General features: G+C 39.4%; 1 protein-coding gene and 1 long non-coding RNA gene across 4 annotated transcripts in view; one reads left to right on the plus strand and one right to left on the minus strand.

Annotated features, from left to right (window-relative positions):
* The window catches only part of efl1 (elongation factor like GTPase 1), a 35,339-nt gene extending 26,662 nt beyond the window's left edge, over positions 1-8,677 (minus strand). The window contains exons 1-9 of one of the 2 annotated variants that reach the window (XM_032560301.1): positions 8,567-8,677; positions 8,144-8,243; positions 5,709-5,776; positions 5,532-5,616; positions 2,288-2,421; positions 2,070-2,207; positions 1,776-1,990; positions 321-444; positions 2-81 (exon numbers count right to left, since the gene is read on the minus strand). In XM_032560301.1, coding sequence (XP_032416192.1) covers positions 2-81; positions 321-444; positions 1,776-1,990; positions 2,070-2,207; positions 2,288-2,421; positions 5,532-5,616; positions 5,709-5,776; positions 8,144-8,234 — 935 coding nt within the window. In that variant the 5' untranslated portion in view covers positions 8,235-8,243; positions 8,567-8,677. Of the gene's footprint in view, position 1; positions 82-320; positions 445-1,775; positions 1,991-2,069; positions 2,208-2,287; positions 2,422-5,531; positions 5,617-5,708; positions 5,777-8,143; positions 8,244-8,325; positions 8,448-8,566 lie in introns of those variants that run through there. The other variant, XM_032560302.1, reaches the window with a different exon arrangement.
* Positions 8,678-8,769: 92 nt separating this feature from the next.
* Positions 8,770-18,730, plus strand: LOC116718409 (uncharacterized). 2 transcript variants are annotated; one of them, XR_004338927.1, is made up of 4 exons: positions 8,770-9,210; positions 9,334-9,452; positions 10,332-10,417; positions 18,716-18,730. It is a non-coding gene; the product is annotated as an uncharacterized LOC116718409 (long non-coding RNA). The 2 variants fall into 2 exon arrangements; XR_004338926.1 differs by lacking the exon at positions 18,716-18,730 and having other exon boundaries at positions 10,332-10,647.
* The last annotated feature ends 747 nt before the right edge of the window (positions 18,731-19,477 follow it).

The following is a 19,477-nucleotide window of genomic DNA, read 5'->3' on the forward strand; positions in this document are numbered from 1 at the left end:
CCTTCTAGTAACGACTGCATCATACAAACTCCAAATGTTATCCAGCACAAGTTGCACAAACAGCGGCTTCTTTCCTTTGGTCTGCAGAAAAACACGAGAGCAAGTCTGACTGGAGGATAGGTCTGACTGACTAGAGGAAAGATTGCAGAGCTTCACTGAGGATCTAGGACAACAATGACTTATCAATAGGACTTCCAGTTGGAATTTTCTAATGCTCATTATCCAGGTAAGTTCTGACTCATTTTAAAACCATGTTGACAATAAAACTCATTAACAGTGTAACAAGAACATAAAAAACAATACTGAAGAATTTACATTACCTGAGCACCTTTCATGATTCTCTGAATTTTTGTGTTGAGATAGAAGTCTCCCCACAAGGTTTTCAGCAGCACCTCAGTCCTGATCCCCATCTTCTGACTGTATATGTGGGCAAAATGCTGAATGCTGCAAAACACAAACAATAGACATCATCAAGATTACTGATATCTGATCAACATTTTACCTTATTTCATTAAGATAAAGAAAGAATAAAGTGAAAAAAGGTTTGACCATTAAACTAGAACAAGATTTTCATATAGAACATTCCAGCAGCACTTTGGATTTTTTACATTTCCTTAAACATGTCAAACATTAAGAGTTAGTCAGCACAACAGAGTCCTAATCTCGGATCCTGATCCGAGATTAGGATCTGCTGAAACTGTGGCCTGCTGGTCATCAAGACAGAGAAACTTTACATGTTTCCTTAAGTTTCATAAATACTCGTCAAATGCAGAAAGTTATGTGACTGTAATTTTGCTAACAAGTTTTATCAATACATTGTATAACAACTGTCCTTGAGGACAATCATTAACTCAGTGGTTCCCAAAGTGTGGGGTGCGCCATTGCAGGAATTAAGAAAAACAAAAACCTCTCAGGGAGCTGTTCATGTTTTAACCCCATTTTGCACAGAGGCTTTTTTAAAATGTACTGATGATAGCAAAGTTGAATATTGTTACAAATAAAAAAAAGAAATATGTTTGAAATAACACTGACAGCAAATAATACTCTTCTACAGTATAGAACTAAAAAAAAACAGTTACACAAAAGCGTTTCACTGCAAAGATGATTTGTTATGTGTTTTGTTGCAACCTGAAGCGTGAAATAAACTTCAGAGGAGTTTGAAAACAAAATATGTGTATAGGTTTATGTCTGGTTGAAAGCTGTGTGTGCCCAGTTGATTTTTTTTGTCTTTTTTGGGGGGATTTTCATTGTAATCCATAGGGGGGCTCAGAAGAAAATCGTTGGGAACGCATTAACTAGATGTTACCCAAATTGAAATTGATCAGGGTTTCCCCCAGTGTATTATAAGCCTGTTTGGCCACAAGGCTTTACTTGGCCCCCTTCCAGTAACATGATTATTTAATTATATTTTAAAAATTTACTGTCAGCTTTAAAAAAAATTTAAGTAAAAAAAAATGGCTGGATGTCTGCCCTACCACCGAGCTGAGCCAGTTTTCTGGGTGAGACCCTGAATAAGTTTGATTCTCCTGCTTCATGTGATCTACAGATACTATATGCAAGGAGAACTCTGCCTCCCAGTTCTAGCTGTTAAGAAGTGTTGGATAAATACTTGTGCTATATGTAATTTCATGAAAATAAAGAATTTTGGTAAAAAATTATGCTACAACAAAATATACATTTATTTGCAGGATCTTTGCAAATCTCTAATCAGGGTACCCAGGACACTGAGGGAAACAATATGAACTGAATATTTTTATTCCCCAGAATGACCTGACCTGAAACCCCATCCATCTATGGCGCTGGCAAACACCACATTTCCTTGGTCAGGAGAAAAGTAGAGGTGAGAGTCGTCAGCATCCTCCAGTCCAGCACTCCAGTCATAAACCTGATCTCCACTTGGGTCCTTGTCCCTGTTCACCTCCTCTTTCACCTTTTCCGCTCGCTCTTCGAGCACTTTAGACGTGAACAGAGTCCCTGTGACAGCATTGACCTACAGAGAACAAGATGATAATACATAGTCTTCATCCACAGAATGAACAAAGCTGGTCTTAAAGAGTTAAGCTTCTGACCTGCTCCAGGATCTTCTGCAGGTGCGTGTATGCTTCCAGAGCGGTGAGCTTCAGCTCCATAATGAGCCTGTCCATCTTATTAATGACCAGAACAGGCCTGATGTTCTCAAGCCAGGCCTGTCGGAGGACAACCTGGGTCTAAACACAACACATGTTGTAACTGCAATATTCTCTTCAGTCAGGAATATTTAGTGCATGAAGAGTGTGAACAGGTTTACCTGTGGGCACACACCCTCAACAGCATCTACAACCACAATGGCTCCATCACACAGCCGCACCGCTGTGGAAACCTCAGAGGAGAAGTCGACATGACCAGGAGAATCGATCAGATTTAGAAGGTACTCCTGGTTGCCTGGGTACACACGGGACACCAAACCCATTTAGAGACTTTATATATTGTCCATGTTCATCAGCGGCTGACAGAAAATGATTAAACATGACACATTGGTGCTGCTTGCCACAACTGATGACACCGAAAGAGCAGTAGATGTGTGGTGAACATTTATTGTTCATTTTATTCTAAAAGAATGTCAGAATGTTGTCAGGGCTAGATTTTGAAAACACAAACATGAAACAGTCTTTATTTGGTGTGTGACATTAACACCTTTCAGCTGTTTTTGTTTGGTCAGTGAAGTAAAAAGTTCTGGATCTCTTTATCATCTCCATTAAAGTTGCTATAAATTCTTTAAAGTATGACCTTTGAACTTCCAACATACACTCACCGGCCACTTTATTAGGTACACCTTGCTAGTACCTGGTTGGACTCCCTTTTGCTTTCAGAACTGCCTTAATCATTCGTGGCCTAGATTCAACAAGGTACTGGAAATATTCCTCAAAGAGACTGATCCGTATTGACATGAAAGTATCAACGAATCTCCCGTTCCACCACATCCACCACAACAAATCTGGAGCAGCTGATTAGCATCTCAAAACCTTATATAAAACCTGAAATTTGACCCCAAATCCCAGAAAAATGGAAAAAGAGCTTCATGGAAGCAGAGACAGAGGAGGAAGTTCAGACAATCATGATGATCAAAGACCATATCCCTGACTTCAACATCTCTTTGACTGACTGCTACTGGACATCTTTCTTGTCCACAGCATCAAAATCTACAATGACACTTTGAAGATACCTGGATGATATGAGTTATAGCCCTGGTTAACTTCCCTTAGGAAAAATAAAGGATTTGATTTTTGAATTGAATTTAATTCCAGTCAGTATCTAGTATCCGCTCCTCTAGTTGCCATCCCAGCAAGCCTCAGTCAGGCTCATCTGGACAGACGCTGCACTTTTCCTCCATTCTTTCTGCTAACTGCTCTTCCTCTGTTAGGTTTGGGGAGGGGAAGATCTCCTGCAAACAGGTGTGGACTTTGACTGGGTCACTCCACAGCCTCCACCTTGTTGTCTTCAGCCATCTGTGTGCAGTTTTAGCTGGATACTTTGAGTTATCGTCTCTGAATCTGTAGTTCTCGGGCAGATAGAAACAAACTGTCCTCCAGGATTTCGCTGCTTTCATTTGACCTCCTACCTTTAAAAGCCTTCCAGGACCTGCTGCGAAGAGGCATCCACACAGCATGATGCTGCCACCACCATGTTTCATAACGGGGATGGTGTGTTTTAGATCAGTGGTCCCCAACCACCGGGCCGGTCCGCGGACCAATTGGTACCGGGCCGCGCAAGAAATAATGAACTACTTCCGGATCTTTTATTTTGAAAATCCTAAACCAGATTTTACCGGTTACATCTTGCGCGTCAAAATTGAGCCAACTTGCAGCACAATGAGTAGCAAAACAACATCGGAGTAGAGTGAACCCTCGCTATTTCGCGGTTCACCTTTCACGGTCTCGCTGCTTCGCGGATTTGCATCGTGCATTGTGTTCTGCATTCTGATTGGCTAAACAGTCTCTCCGCTTCTTCTCTGCCTGTGTGTCAACAACGTTGCGGTATAATATGTACACATACGTAAAACAGCTTGCCAAATTTAACATAATCGATGGTGGCATGTCGGTTTATAAGAATCTTTTTGCCCAGAAGAAAAAAGAGCGACAACAGCTACCGATAACTATGTTCTTCTCTCAAAAAAACACACCTGCACCGCGGGCTTTAGAAGAAAAAAAAAACCGCTACAGAGCGGAGTCAGGCTGCAGCGGCTCAGTCAGAAGAGCAGTGAAATACACGTGAGTCACTATTTGTGCTACTGTACTTTGTTTTGTTTTTTTTCATAATCATTTTTTATTTTCTCCCGTTCTAATCCAATAACTCAGGTTGCGGTGGAGCCGCGCTGATCTCCACAATTCGGGCACGGGAATCCGCCTTCAGTTAATATTAAAATTATTATTTTACAGTACAGTTGTTATTTGTAAAAAAAAAAAAAAAATTGTTTATACAGTACTTTTTATTTGCTAATCAAATGTTTGGGCCTGTAGAAAGGTTTTGTTCTTTGGTTTCAATGTATTATGGACTATTTCATTGTATAATAATTGTAAAAAAATAAAGGTTCCTACTTCGCGGATTTCGCCTATTGCGGGTTCATTTTGGAATGTAACCCCCGCAAAAAACGAGGGGGTTTTTTCTCATTGCCTCTCTCCCATAAAGCTTCAACTGGTGAAGAACCAGAACAACACTGCAGAGTCTCTCCATTTCAGCTGTGGAAGCTTGTAACTTATTCAGTGTTGTCATGGTGACCTGGTGTCTTCTCTGACTAGTCTCCTTCTTTATAGTCATTCAGGTTGTGAGAGCCAGTGATAGGCAGTAACGCATTACTGCAATTCAATTCCTTTTTTCAGGTAACAAGCATGGAATTACAATTGCAAAACAAAAGTAACAAAGTAAAATAATTAGCAAAGTAAATAATTTTAAAAATAAGTAATCAGTAAACTAGATTACTTGGGGAAGTAATCAGTAATTAGTAACTAATTACTATTTACAAGTAACTTGACCAACACCAGTGTTGACGGTCAGATCTAGGCAGATATATGGATCACATTACTTCCATGTCTTGATGATGAAGTTAACTGAACTCCAGGGGATGTTCAGGGCCTTAGAGATTTTTTTTGCATCCATCTCCTGACTTATACTTTTCAATAACCTTTTCTCAGATTGGTTAGAGTGTTCTTCAGTCTTCATGCTGTAATGGTAGTCAAGGAATAATGATAAATCAATGCAATCATTTATTTTAAGTTACATATTTTATTTAATTGGTATGATTTGGTTAAAATCAGTTCCACATTAAAGGGATTTTTGTAATGTTTTTGTCAAAAACAAATGTTGGTCATGACTGATTTGTAAAAGCAATAAAAAGGGTAAAACATCCATAGACCGTGCGGGTAACTCACTAAAATAGACAAAGTAATTCATAAGAAAACACAGAGTATCCTCAAATTACTCAGGTGGGACTTACTAAGGCATTTAAGGCAAACACTTCACCACTGAGGAAATTGTGCTGTGAAGTGCTGCAGTACCTGTGCTGTAGTGCAGAGAGATGGCGCTGGACTTCATGGTGATTCCTCTAACCTGTTCATCCTCCCTACTGTCCAGATATCTCAGCTGGAAAACCAGCACAAAAACCACAGAGCTCAGTGGCACAGAAAGCAACAATTACTGATGTAATGGAGCAGGTTCCTACTGCTCCAGCATACCTTCCCAGCCAGTCGACTTGATATGATCCCATTATTCGCCACCAGACAGTCAGCCAGAGTGGTTTTACCTGACAAGATAAACAAAGGATTTTATAGTTTTTCAATTCAGTTTGTTAACCAATGTAAGCTGTACAGGTACAGCAAAAATAAATTAGAATATCTGGAAAAAAATTCTAGATGACTGACTAATTTCAGAAAGTACAGCTTGTAATATATACGGTAGATTTATTACAGAGTGAAATATTTCAAGCTTTTATTTGATATCATTTTGAAAATTTCAATATTGCATAAGATCAATAAAACAATTTTTAAACAAACATGTCAGCATTCTGAAAAATATGCTCATTTCTTTGAACTTAATGCTTGGTTGGGGCTCCTTTTGATTGATTTGCTGCATCAATGAAGCATGGCAAGGAGGCGATCTGCTCCATGTTCTACTGATGTGTTTTGTTGCTTTACTAACTGCCTCCAGTTCATCTGCCTTGTTGGGTCGGGTGTCTGATTTTCCTCTGGACAATATTCCATACATTCTGGAATTTATGTCAGGCTAGCTTGCGCACTATGATCATTGAAGCAGCATATGCTGCCTTTGGCAGAGTGGGTCTGTACCAAGATCTACTGGAAAATAAAATCAGCATCTCTATGGTCCTCTGACTGCCACCAGCAGGCAAGGTGGGTGAAGTTTCTTGCCCAAGGGCTCAATGACTGAGGCACGTGGAGTGGGGATTGAACCAGCAAACTATCACTGACTGGAAATTTCACTCTGGACTTCAAACATCTTGGATGCTCTGAAATAATTGTATATTTGTACCAGTAACTAAAATCAAGTCTCTGAATGAACCTCGACAAGGAGCAGCAGGAAACACTTAAAACATGTTGGGTAGTGAGCACTGAGAAGCCCTGACATGACGCTTTCTCTAGCTGAGGAATCCCAGCTCATTCTTCTTTGGTCAATTTTTCAAGTTCCTCCAGTCTTCTTGGATGAATTCTGGTCTTCATGTACCCTACAAATTTTTAATGGGATTCACGTAAGGACTTTGTTTAGGCCAGTCAATAATGTTCACCTTAGTTTTCTTTCTAAACTTAATTGTTTTGTTTTTGACATGATGCTTTCTCTAGTGACAGCTCAAACCCTTAATGATGAGTTTATACTGTGTATAGTACAACCCTTAGTTTTACCTTGATTGATTGATGATGAGCTGTGAGCATTACAAAGTGAAAGAATATGATTTCACAATGGTGGTTTTGCTAAATAAAAAGGTTAGCTCTTATCTGTTTTCATCCTGAGAGTTTTGAGGGAGAATTTAGTTGTTTGGATGCTTAATGTAAGCATCCAAAATAAAAGCTAGCATATTCAAAAAAGCTGTATTGAAAAATCATTGATCTGTTTAATAGCGCTTCAGAAATCTTTTGAAAAGAACTTAAGATTTCATAAGGGGGCTAGTAAAAATAAACTATACATTTATAAAACTATTTTACAAAATTTATTTATCAGGTCAGCTTTCCTTGATTATTAGTGACCATCATAATAACTTGTAATCATAGCTCTCTGCATGTCCCAAACATGTCACAAAAAAGCCAACAAATTTGCACATTACATGCATTTGTTAAAGTCATTCTACTAAGTTGCACCTCCCTTGGATCATGAGTATATTTTCTTAATGTCATAATCTTGTACAGTGTGTTATTACAAGTATTGTTGTAATTGTTAATCTTGTTTCAATATATTTTGTGTCAACCTTCATGTCTTGATGCTGCTGTTACAGCAGAATTTTCTCTCTGTAGCAATTCTGCTGTTTCTATTCTAAGTTGACCATTATAGATCACCAGTATTTTTAATTTAAACTGTCGATCCATGTTTTCCCTGTTCTATTGTTGTTTTTGTTTCACTGTTGTATTAATTTCCATATTTTATTTATCATTAACAACTAGGGTTCCTCTTCTGTGGGTGCCTCAGGGATTTAATAGTAATAGAACAGAATTCAACTAAATAGAAAGCTTGTCTTCAAAAAGAAAAACTCTAGCTTTTTAAAGTGTTTGTCATGAAATAAATGCTAGAAAATCAATTACTTAATTGTTAGTCAATCAGTAAACTGCATCTAGAAATTAAATGTTGGGATTTTAATGTAAGGTAATGATTTAACATAATGGTGACTCAAAAATATTATTATAAATCTAACCTATTATTCTGTTCAGAGTGAAGCTCGGCCCATCTTCATGCTATTTATGTGAACATTGTATTCAATGAGATGGAGGATCGATTTCATTTATCCAAGTATTGTGTGACAATCTACCAACATTCTTTTCAAAACCGCTGATACTGTTACTGCTGTGGAAAACCAACTACTATCTGTCATCTCGAACCCCTAAGTGAAATGTACAGTTAGGATCATTCTCAGTGACAGCGCAGTCTAGAAAACAGGCTGTGAACTTACCGTGATCAACATGTGCCAGGATGCACAGATTTCTGATGTTAGCCGGGTTTCGCTGCAGGGTTTTGATCTTATCCAGGCCGGTGACTCCCATCGCGATCGCCTGGATAAAGCACAACGGCTGTCACTGAGCAGCACTAACAGATTGAGTCAGATCTCCTTTAGGTGAATAGAACAGTTAACACCTAGAGTGTTGCTCCTGCTCAGGCCCTGTTAGTGCAATGAATGACTGCAGATGTGAAGAAGACGACTGGTCTGGGACTTGCTAACACTGGTTTAGCATATTGCAAACTTCTTATAGAAAGAAATAACAGATCTAAATAATTTAAATTTGAAGTTCTCACGTGAAACGGTCACCGTCTCCTGGGGTACTAGATTCGCTTAAACAATAGTAAGAGAGACACTATAAAAACATTAGAAACTCACGGAAGAAGCATGCGGTGTTCGTGATCCACTGGATTTTAGATTGACTGGTGAGAATGTATGCCTGAAGTCGATGTTTCCATGGTGCTAAACGTCAAGGTGGTTAACGTATTGCCTGATCAAAATACAGTGTAGCTATATAAAGCTGTTGCAATACGTTGTTGCCGAATTTATTAGTTCGTGTAAAACATATTGACATATTGTCAGATTTATTCAGTTTCAGGAATAATACAAAAACACAGAGTCAAGAACGAACAATCTGCCTGTAATGCATTGGCGAATACGAGAAGTTACACCTCGCTGCAGCAAGCAGTAAGGGGCGGGGAAGGACCTTTTTTTGTTTTATTAGACAAGATCTTTATTTATAAATACAACGAAAAACTAGAAAGTGTGCATTTTTAGGCACAAGCCAGAGGTGGAAGCTCGAGGAGCGGAAGGAGAACCGAGTGAACGTATCAAACAAACGAAGGCGGAAGGATTTGATTTTGGTGGATCGCATAAACTGTACATTGACTGTAGCAACATGGCTTCTACATCAGGAGTTAATAGTGGAAATGAGATGGAATGGATGATATAATTCCTTCATCTATATCAATATTAGTGTACAAACTGTTGATGTCAATTGTAAAAAAAAATAGAATCCTGAGGTAGAGAAATTAATTTAATTTTTTCAACAAAATCATAAGTATCTTTGATATAGCTTTTGTGTAGAATTGATAGAGGCTATAAATAATGATCGATAAACTGCTGTATATGTCTCGCTGCCACAGTTGGAGACGATGGGCCTGCCGGGAGGGATTTCATGAGGTTTGCTCCACTTTTCCGGTTCTTTATGGATCTTTGGGAGCAAATAAAACCTCCTGGCTCTGGGTTCGGAGGAGCCACGCAGGTAAGATTTTTGTTTTGCATTAATAGATTTCTTTTTATGTAAATCATCTCGAATTTTAGTTAGTAGGGGGGCCGTATTTATATAAATTGGAGTGTCTAATTTTTTATAATGTTTCATTATATAATTTTTTGTATCCCTCCCACAGATATTGCTCCCTGTCCATAATAACTATGGAGCTGCCTTTATCAGCACGTTTTATAACAATGTTGTTATTGATCATTAATTCTTTTAAATCAAATCTAATCTAATTTTATTTGTATAGCACATTTCAGCAGCAAGGCATTTCAAAGTGCTTTACATCATATCAAACACAGAAACACAATGCAACATAGAATCAACAATCAAAACACGACATTAATAAATTTGTAATTGATTACGTTTCAAATACAATCCTAAACATGTGGGTTTTTAGTCGAGTTTGCATCCATAAAAGGTTTACCGGTTACACTCCGACTGTGTTATATGGAACAAAATATCTATTGCTATTTTTATTCCCACTCATGCTCACAATCACACAGTTTAAAACGATGTAGACAGCATTTTAATGGGCTTCTGGCACAAGGCTCCGTACACTTTTAGTGCTTTTATCTCTTCTATGTTTAGGTTAGGTATGGTTTTAATAAATTTAAATTCGTTATCAAAATAATTTAAGTCCTGGGAAATTAATTTGGAATTAATTTATTTCTTCCTCCTTTTCTCATTACCTACTTTCCTGTTAATTCACTATCAATTAAAGGCAACCAGAGCCAATAAAACATTTTTAAAAACTGTCACACACTGAAAATGTGCTTTTATTTTTAAAGTGCAACTTTTTAAAATAATTTAATCTACTGTGCATGATTTTTGTATTGAGTTTGTCATTGCATTCTATATTGTTAGGGAGAAGACCAACGGAGCAGACAGCAGCCAGGTGTGGCAGAACGATGGGAGGGTCGCAAAAGAGATCGGCTGTTTTATGTGCAGCGGTTAGGGTTAGGTGGCGAGAGAGGCGCACGGAGTGGACCGCAGGTTCCAGATGTAGTGGAGGCAAACCAAAGGGTTCGTCCTCCGGGTTCTGGCTGCCCTGATTCCAAGTGGAGAACAAGTTTATTTTGGACTGAGGACATTTTTTAAGTATTGTACAGATTCTAGCAAAAGAGAACAGAACTTTTTATTCCTTTGGTGTCTGCTGGGAATAAAAATTGTTTAAATCTAACTGGTCTCTCTCTCCCTGTGTTCTAACTCACTGGCTCCCCCTTGTTGTTTTTTAACTTCTTGGCGACACCAGGCCATATTAGCCTGGTGTCTACGTATGTACAAAGAAAATTAAAAAGAAAAACAACAAAACCATCGAGACGTTTCAGTATAAATATACCTTCTTCAGGCAATTTGCTGTGAGTGCTCTGTCCAAGAACCAAGTAAAGGTCATATATAAAGAAACATCAGAATTTTCAAATATTTAAAAATCAAACTTTAAATCTTCAGAGGCTCTGATTGGCCTCACAGACAGATGCATCCTCAAAAGCTAAACATTGATGGAGACATCACTGATAACCCTCCAAAAATAGCCATATATTGTTCAGAATTGTATACAAAATTATATGAACCAAAATACAATGAACATTTTACTTGTCGATTTATGGGATCTCTTGCAAAATTGAAAAAAATGTACACTGACTTAAAGGAATCTTGTGATAAGCCAACACCATTACAGGAAATCATTTTTGCTATGGAAAACCTCAGAATAAGTCTCCTGGTATGAACGATCTGACCTCTGAATGCTATAAACATTTTCCAAACAGTTTGCTCCTCCATGATTGTGTAGACAATGAATCCCTCCCTCTACTCTAACCCAACATTTCATAACTCTAATACTCTGACAGTCGCCCAGTGTGCTTATTAAATAATGATTACAAAATATTTTCACTAATATTTGCTAAAAGGATAAAATCCGTTTTGGACTACATAATTGATGAGACTCAATCTGGCTTCATGAAGAACAGACATATTTCCAATAACATCAATTTCATGAAACAGTATTAGTTGAATGGTGAGGCAGACACAGTGGACCCAGGTTGAAATGAGAGAAGTGATGTTTTAATGATGAATACACACAAATAATCCAAAACACCAGACAGCACAGATGAGCAGAAGGCTAGGAGCTCAAAACTGGTAGCAACTGGTAAACATGAGACACACAGGATGGACAAGGAACACAGGTGGGATTAAACACACAAGGAGGTAATCAGGAGAAACAAGACACAACTGGGAGCAATCAAGGGGTAGACAGGTGTTGTGGAAGTTTTCCTTTAACAAAGAGTGAGGAAAACTGTTTCAAGAACCAGAGAAAAAATATATTCTGAATTGGCATTTATTTAAATGCTCAACAGCGTTCAAAGTCTTTGCTGATCCCAGTCAGGAAAGAGCCTGGAACAGAACCCAGCTTACAGTTTTATAGGGAGAGGTTCATAACATTCACGTAGTTTGATAATCTACTTGGTTGCAGAACAGACAGCGAGCGCACGTCTTCTTTCACTAGGAGCCATGAGAGATAAAGAAACAATTCAATGACTTAATTGTAATGCTAAGGCCAGAGAACCTGCTTCAGAACCCTTTTTCATGAGCTCATGCATCACACAAGAATCATAATACTGTCATGCATAAATTCAGATAATAATCATAGTAAATTAAATTTTTCCCACTACTCAGGACAACAGAGACTCAACTGAACAAAGAAACCTAAATCCTCACAATCAGACTGGTACTTTGTTTAATTGATTATTCAGATTTATGCTCTGATGAAATGTTTATCCTTTTTCTGTACTTTTATAAGGCTTTTGACACCATTGAACATAATTTCATATTTCACACCTTAGAAAAAAGTGGTTTTGATTCTTACTTAAGCAGTGCTATCACAACAATGTAACAAATGGAAATTTGCTCAATCAGATTAAATGCTGGTACTTCTCCTGCATTTATAGCTCCTCCTTAAATGAGGAGTCAGGCAGTGATGTCTCATATCGCTTTATCTTTTCCTCCTCTGCACTCAGTTACTCACAGACTTTATTAAACTGAGCAAACTAAAAGGCAACACAGTAGCGGGTCGAGAAATTATCATCAGCCAGTTAACTGATGATACTGTGGCGGTGTTCTGTCAGATAGCCATGCGTTGTCAGTGTTGGATCAGAAAAGGTCTTAATTATATTATAGATGAGAAATAATACTCTGAGACGAGTTCTTCAACTGCAGGCCACGGCGGGTGGAGATTTATTACACTGTTCCACAGATCAATTTACAGTACAAAGTCAATTCTCAAAATTCTCCCCAAAATCTCATTGTATTCTTAGTGTCAGTCTGTTTTATAGAATCTCATTTTCATTGGTGTAAGTTGGTAAGTTTCGACCAATAGCATTACTGCCCGTGTTTGACGTGTGTCCTTACGCACGAACTCTATCAGCTTTCAAATGAGTGTGTATTGGAGTTTCTTAGGGAGTGTTAAGACCTATTGACCTCCAACATCTGCTCCATTTCAAAAGTGCAAAACAAGCCCATTATTATTCTTATCTATCCAAACAGTTTATTTCTTCAGACATTCTATCCGTCTCACTTGGCTTCGCACATACAGGAAACTGGGAGCCAGGTCAAATCGACCTTCTTTGGCGCCAGATTTCCTTAGTGAAAAACAACCTTATAAGGAGTATTTTCGCTCTTACATAATCCCCCCTATTCCGCTTTCAAGTGGAATCTAGTTAACCTTAGCAGTTGTTTTTTATTCAGTGCTATAGTAAGTGCCATGACTACATGTGAATATAATCCTCAATTATAAACCCTTATAAATGTATATAAGGTTCACTTAAAAGCTGATAGAAATTAGTGAGAAGATAATATTGTCTTCATGTGTGAATCAACCAATATAATAATTCCAATACATAGATTAAACATAATTGTCCATTGCTTCCATGATCATCCTTCCATTTGTATAAGATCGAAAAACCCTGTTGGCCCCTTGTCCATTGTCTTGTCTCAGGGAAAAAACTACCTTATGGTCCCCGCCGCCTCGGGCGACCGCCAATAACAGATTGTTTTTGGCACAAATGTAATACAATCATGGATCCACAGTGGACTAAAATCAGAGTATTCATGACAATGAGTAACACATCAATTAACACATCAACATTGATACATAATCTTGATGACAGTTACGGAAGAATGTCCAAAACACACGCAAAATTCAAAGTGATTGAATAATGAAATAGTGAATCGTAATAACCAAAGTCTTAATAGGAATATCATTGTCGCTTATAGTTTGTGTTCATTCACATACACTCTCACATTCACACGTGTTCCTAATGTATTAACTATGTGTAGGCCACCCGTGTTGTATGTATATAATTGTATATAACTGTGTAATAATATGTGTAATAGTGTATACAAACAGTGTCTTTCCCATGAGTTCATTTTATTCCTCCCCAAGTTCTGTTTCAGTTCCTTGAACTCCTTAGATCATTGAACAAACCATAACGTTTTTAGTTCAGGCATCGAAATGTCCTTGAGCTTAACAGTCCTTCGAATCGGTCATGGGTTCATCAGTCCAGGCGGCCTTGTGCATTAGTCCGTGTGATGTCCGCTGTCCTTGGTCATCCATCTATATACAGTCCCCACGATCCATTTCCTCATGATAGGAATCACACAACACACAAGCAGAAAAATGGTAATTAGTACTGCCACTATAGTTATTCCTATTTTGGCTGCTAAGGCTCCCCATCCACCTAAAATTTCCTCCAGACTTTTCCATTGCCAGTTGTTCTTTCCCGCATTTTCTTTCATTTCTTCCTTCAGTTTATTCAGTTTGGTCATTGCTACTCTAAATGCACCTTTCGGTGCTGTATTTTTTGGAATAAATGTACAACATTCGTTGCCAAAAAGTTTGCAAACTCCGCCCATTTTGGCCATGAGCCAATCTAATGCTTGTCTATTTTGTCTTGTCATCCTACTTGTTTCATGAAGTTGCTCTCCTAGGGCCATTAATCCTTCAATAGTAAAGTTTATCATTCGCTGTTGCTCTCTCGTCCTCTCTCATCTCTCGGAATCTTCCGGCGTTGTCAGATCGGTTTCTGCTGCAGATTTCAGAAGGAGATAATCTGAAGGTTTCGGTTCTGATTCACATCATGATCTCCTTCATGTCAGAGGTTCCATGTTGGTCAGCTGGATGCTGAGCGCAGAGAACCGGGCTGGGGGCCCTCAGGCGCTGCAGGGCCCCTGGAGGCCCCACTGAGGATCCCTGACTGCAGGTCCGTGCAGAGACCTTTGGAGGGGCTCAAAGTTAAAAAGGACACATTGAACAACATCTTAAAACAGTACAACAACAACCCATATGATCAATAATTTAATTAGATATTAATAAATCATTGTCATCATTTGTCGAAATGCAAAGCAAATATAGTAAAATTTCCCCAAAGTATAAAGTTTCTCTGTTTTCTGAGGCTGAGACTGAGCTGTTAAACAGACCAAGGAGAGAAGGTCAAAGGTTATGAAGTTATGAAATAAGAACATCTGATGATATTTTACTAATGAAGCCCTAATAATATCTATTTAACCTCTAGAACAACCTGGCTGCAGACTGATTTATAGACCAGAAACTCAAAGGGGTTAAAACTATATAATAGTTGATGTTAAACCTCTAGATCTAGAATTATAAGACTGGGATATCAAGGCAAAGAAAACTCAGTAGCTGCTGGTAGGGGCCATTCAGGGGCCTCCAGACACTCAGGGGCCTCCAGACATTCAGGGGCCTCCAGACACTCAGGGGCCCCTAGAATGGTTTAATTGTAACACAGACCATAGATCTAAACCTGTAGCATCATTTATAGAGAATAACAATGTTATTAAATTTTATTTAATGCATCAGCTGAGAAAAAAACTACATTTAGGATTTAATTAGGACGTTTACTTTGTAAAAGTTTAAAGAATCATCTTGATAGTTTGATTGTTGTGTTACCATGGCTACAATATGGTGTAATCTTTGTGTTTTCACAAATACGTCACAGCAAATAACCAATAATCATGATTGATTTTAAACCTGGTCTCCCTCACAGATTCACTAAATCTACATTTAAACATGTTAGTGATGCTGAGGGGGGGTTTCTGTCTAAGGCCCCATATTACCTTGGGCCGGCCCTGCATGAACAGCCTCTAGGCTGGAATCCACCTGGAATCTACCTGGAATCTACCTGGAATCCCCCGGTGGCCCCTGTCAGTCCCCCCCGTTTTGAAGACATTTTGGTTCCTTTAATTGTGGCATGTTTTGGCTTTTTGCTGCGGTTCTAATTATTGCTCCAGTATTTTCTCTGATGTTTATGTTCTGAACTCTAATTGGGCCGAATCTTTCTTTAACACTTGAGGTTCTGCAGTAACTTCTGTTTACAGCCCAGAACCTCCAGCGGCTTTTAACCCGCCTGGCAGAAACGATAAGGAGAAGCAGAGAGCAGTCAGCAGCGGTACTGGGTGGTACCGGTGGTACCGGGTGGTACTGGGTGGTACTGGGTGGTACCGGGCGGCAGTGTTGTATAAAGTACTGAAATCTCAGAGTCAAGTAAAGTACAAGTACCATCTTCCAAAATACGACTTTGGTAAAAGTCCAAGTCACTGACTGAAATGTTACTGAGTTAAAGTCTTAAAGTATCTGAAACTTCTTGTACTTAAGTAGGGAAATTACTGTAAAAAATGGATGTACTCAGTAATGTAATGAAAAGTACAAGTAAAAAGTAAAACAGGCAAGTGTGAATGACATTTCTTATATTTGGTAAACTTGTCAAATAAACTTAAAATAATGTACCCAACCAAGTGCAGGCAAAATGAAACCTGCTAATAAAATTGTTCCAGTTTTAAGAGAGTAGCGCATGTTAATGGTTTGTGGTTTTGAACTTGCATGCCTTCCTATATTCGTTAAATTTAGTCTAAATTGCTATCGGCTATGGCTTCTGTCCCCCATTGAACTAGGTGACCAGACGTTCCTCTTTTTCCCGGACATGTCCTACTTTCAGACCTAAAAAGATGTCCGGGGGAATTTAAAAAATTGTCCGGGATTTTGGTCAACTGCCTCAACACATTACATAGCTTACAGTGCATTATAGGGCACGGCGCTGCGTGTCACGTAATCCCTGAGCCGCGTCAGTGCGGGCAGCACTCTTCTGTGTCCCTCCCTCCCACCCGCTGTACGGGTGTTCTGATTTCCCCAACAATGGGAGAAGCGAAACAGGTGTATCCTATTGGTGGTGATGAACAAGCCCAGGCAAGCAGGCTACGGACTTTGTTCGGTAGCCTGCTTGCTAACTTGCTAATCAGTAGGTGGGGGTCAAAACACTTGCGTTTCTCTCTCTCGCTTTTTTGTAACGAGTAACTAAACCACACATTGAAAATGTATCGGAGTAAAAGTACGCAATTAAGTTCGGAAATATAGTGAAGTAAAAGTGAAAGTCATCAAAAATTTTCATACTCGAGGAAAGTATGAAGTACTCTCAAAATATACTTAAGTAAAGTAGTGAAGTATTTTTACTTCGTTACTATACAGACACTGCCGGGCGTACCGGGTGGTACTGGGGTGTGTACTTGGGGTGGTACCGGGCGGTACCGTGTGGTACCGGGTGGTACTGGGGTGGGTACCGGGTGGTAACTGGGTGGTACCGGGGCGGTACCAGGGCTTGAGCTGCGTCGCGACTCGTGTGTCAGTCTCAGTACCGTGTTTATATCAGGATGTCTGATATAAATCAGATATTCTTTCTATCAGTCGGTGGTTCCGATCCAGACTGCCTGTAGCGAACCGAACCGGGGCTTTTAGCAGAATGATGAATTTAAAGTCAGAAGTTTTTTCTTTGAAGCATTTCTGTGTTTAGGGCGAGGCGGGTTTTTTTCCTGCTATTATGAAAATATAATAGAAACAATTTTTCTATTGTCAACATCAGACCTACGGTTTTATTCACAAACCAGTATATGAAAAATATTCTTGTCCATAATTTGATAGTTAGAGGAACAGATCCTCCTCCTCCTCCTCCCCTCCTCCTCCTCCTCCTCCTCACCATGGAGTCTGAACAACATGGAGGCAGAAACTGAGAGTCATTACAGGCAGCCGGTTTATTTAGCTAAATTATTATATTTAGATAAATATGATTGCTGAGGGGCACAAACAGGAAAAAAAAAAAAAAGATTGAAAAAAATAATTTTTGAGAGGGATCAGTGAGGATCCCTGTGAGGATCCTGATGCCAGGACCCCTGCAGGGCCCCCAGGTTGAGGCCCCGGGCTGCAGGAAGCAGCCTGCTGACTCTCTGACCCGGTTTCCAGGCATGCTGTGACTCAGCAGGCTCCAGGTTGCTGCATCCATCACTTGTGTGCTGCGTTGTGCTGCGTTGTGCTGCCCACGCTGTCAGCTCCTCTCTGACCTGCTTCCATTCAGAGCCGTTGCTGCAGATTATCTCTGATCTCAGACTTCCTGCCGCCGCGGCTGCTGCTGGGGGCCTCAGAGCAAACCTGCAGCCTTTTAAGGACTTTCACCAGTTTGTTGTGTTTTTGTCCCCATGTTGTCTGACTCAGCTTTAAAATCCACACCATGCATTCACCGCCGTCTACAACAGAAAACATTCAGGCTTGATTGAAATACACAGAAGCCAAAATTTAACAGCATTATGAAGTTTAGCTTCTGCTTTTTGACAAGTGAATTTGCATATTAGTCAATATGTAGTTAGCCTGCAGCTCAGAACTACATATTTGGTTTACAGCTAAATAATTAGCTTGTGCACTAACTAACTATTTATGGAGCTAAATTTGTATTTCTGAATTAGCTAAATATTTAGCCTAATAATTAGCTTGGGGTTAGCTCTGCGCTAGCTGCTGGTGGTGAGGATGACAGCAGGGTGTGAATACTTTCTGCTGGATTAAAACCTTCGTGAAGTTGAAGGATTTCCTGGACGACTGCGTCCAATTTCAGGTTTAAAATGTTGCATGAAAGAAGTTTAGATGAACAGAAGATAAAATGTGAGAAGGAGGAGCAGACCGGCTGGTATCGGGTCGGACATTAGCGTGAGGCGTCAGCCGGCTGGAGAAACACAAACATGATGTCATCCTCCACTAACCGGGTCACACAGAGTTTCTTTCTAGGACTTGAGCTGCTGCCTGGAAACAACCTCACAGACAGAGGAGGGGCTTTCTGCGCTCACCACAAACCGCCGCTGACATCCAGGAACCGAACAGCGCCGCAGAACCCCAACCCATCCAGGAACTGAACCAGCAGGTTCTGGACCAGCGGGTTCTGGACCGTTGTTGTCAATCAGACCTGTGAAGACGCTGCTGCAGGAATCAAAGCCACTAAAGAGAAACTAAAGCCTGGATGAGTTTCTCTGATCTGAGACTTTAGTCTCTGGTCCTGGAAATGTTCTGCAGCTGCTAGAAGGCCCACTGTGGAACTCAGGGGTCAGAGGTCAGAGGTCAGCCTGATCTCTAGTTTACAGCTGGACGAACTGAAGCTGTGCCTTGACTCTAGATCTGTAACTCTAGATTGTTCCTCTTTAATACCTTCATCCACACATTGATCTGCTCTCAGCGTCTGTTCAGTGAAGTAAAACTCTACTTCAACATATTTTTACTCAAGAGTAAAAAAGTATCTGGTAAAAATTCTGAGTAATTAATCAAATTATCAATATTTAAAAATTACATTCAAACCACCAGAATATAAAGTTAAGAAGAAATTTTGGTGTTTTAAAGTCCAAAATGAAAATAGTTTGTATAAATAATAACTACAAAATAACCAGATCAGGCAAACGAATCATTTTTCCAACTGCGTTTCTGCGGCAGAAGCTGCAGGTTTGTCTGGTGAAAGTTTGAGAAGAACTCACTGAATATTTACGCAAGACTGTTAATATTTCATAATTACTCAGGTAAAAGTTCAAAGTACAAAATAATTTCAGCACATTTTTTACCAAAAAGTTACTCCAGTAGATGAAACCATCTACGACCAGCTCTGGCTTTGAGTCAGAGAAACGTCGCAAGTTTTACA

The sequence above is a fragment of the Xiphophorus hellerii genome, chromosome 4 (genome assembly GCF_003331165.1).
Source record: "Xiphophorus hellerii strain 12219 chromosome 4, Xiphophorus_hellerii-4.1, whole genome shotgun sequence".
Lineage (NCBI taxonomy): Eukaryota > Metazoa > Chordata > Actinopteri > Cyprinodontiformes > Poeciliidae > Xiphophorus > Xiphophorus hellerii.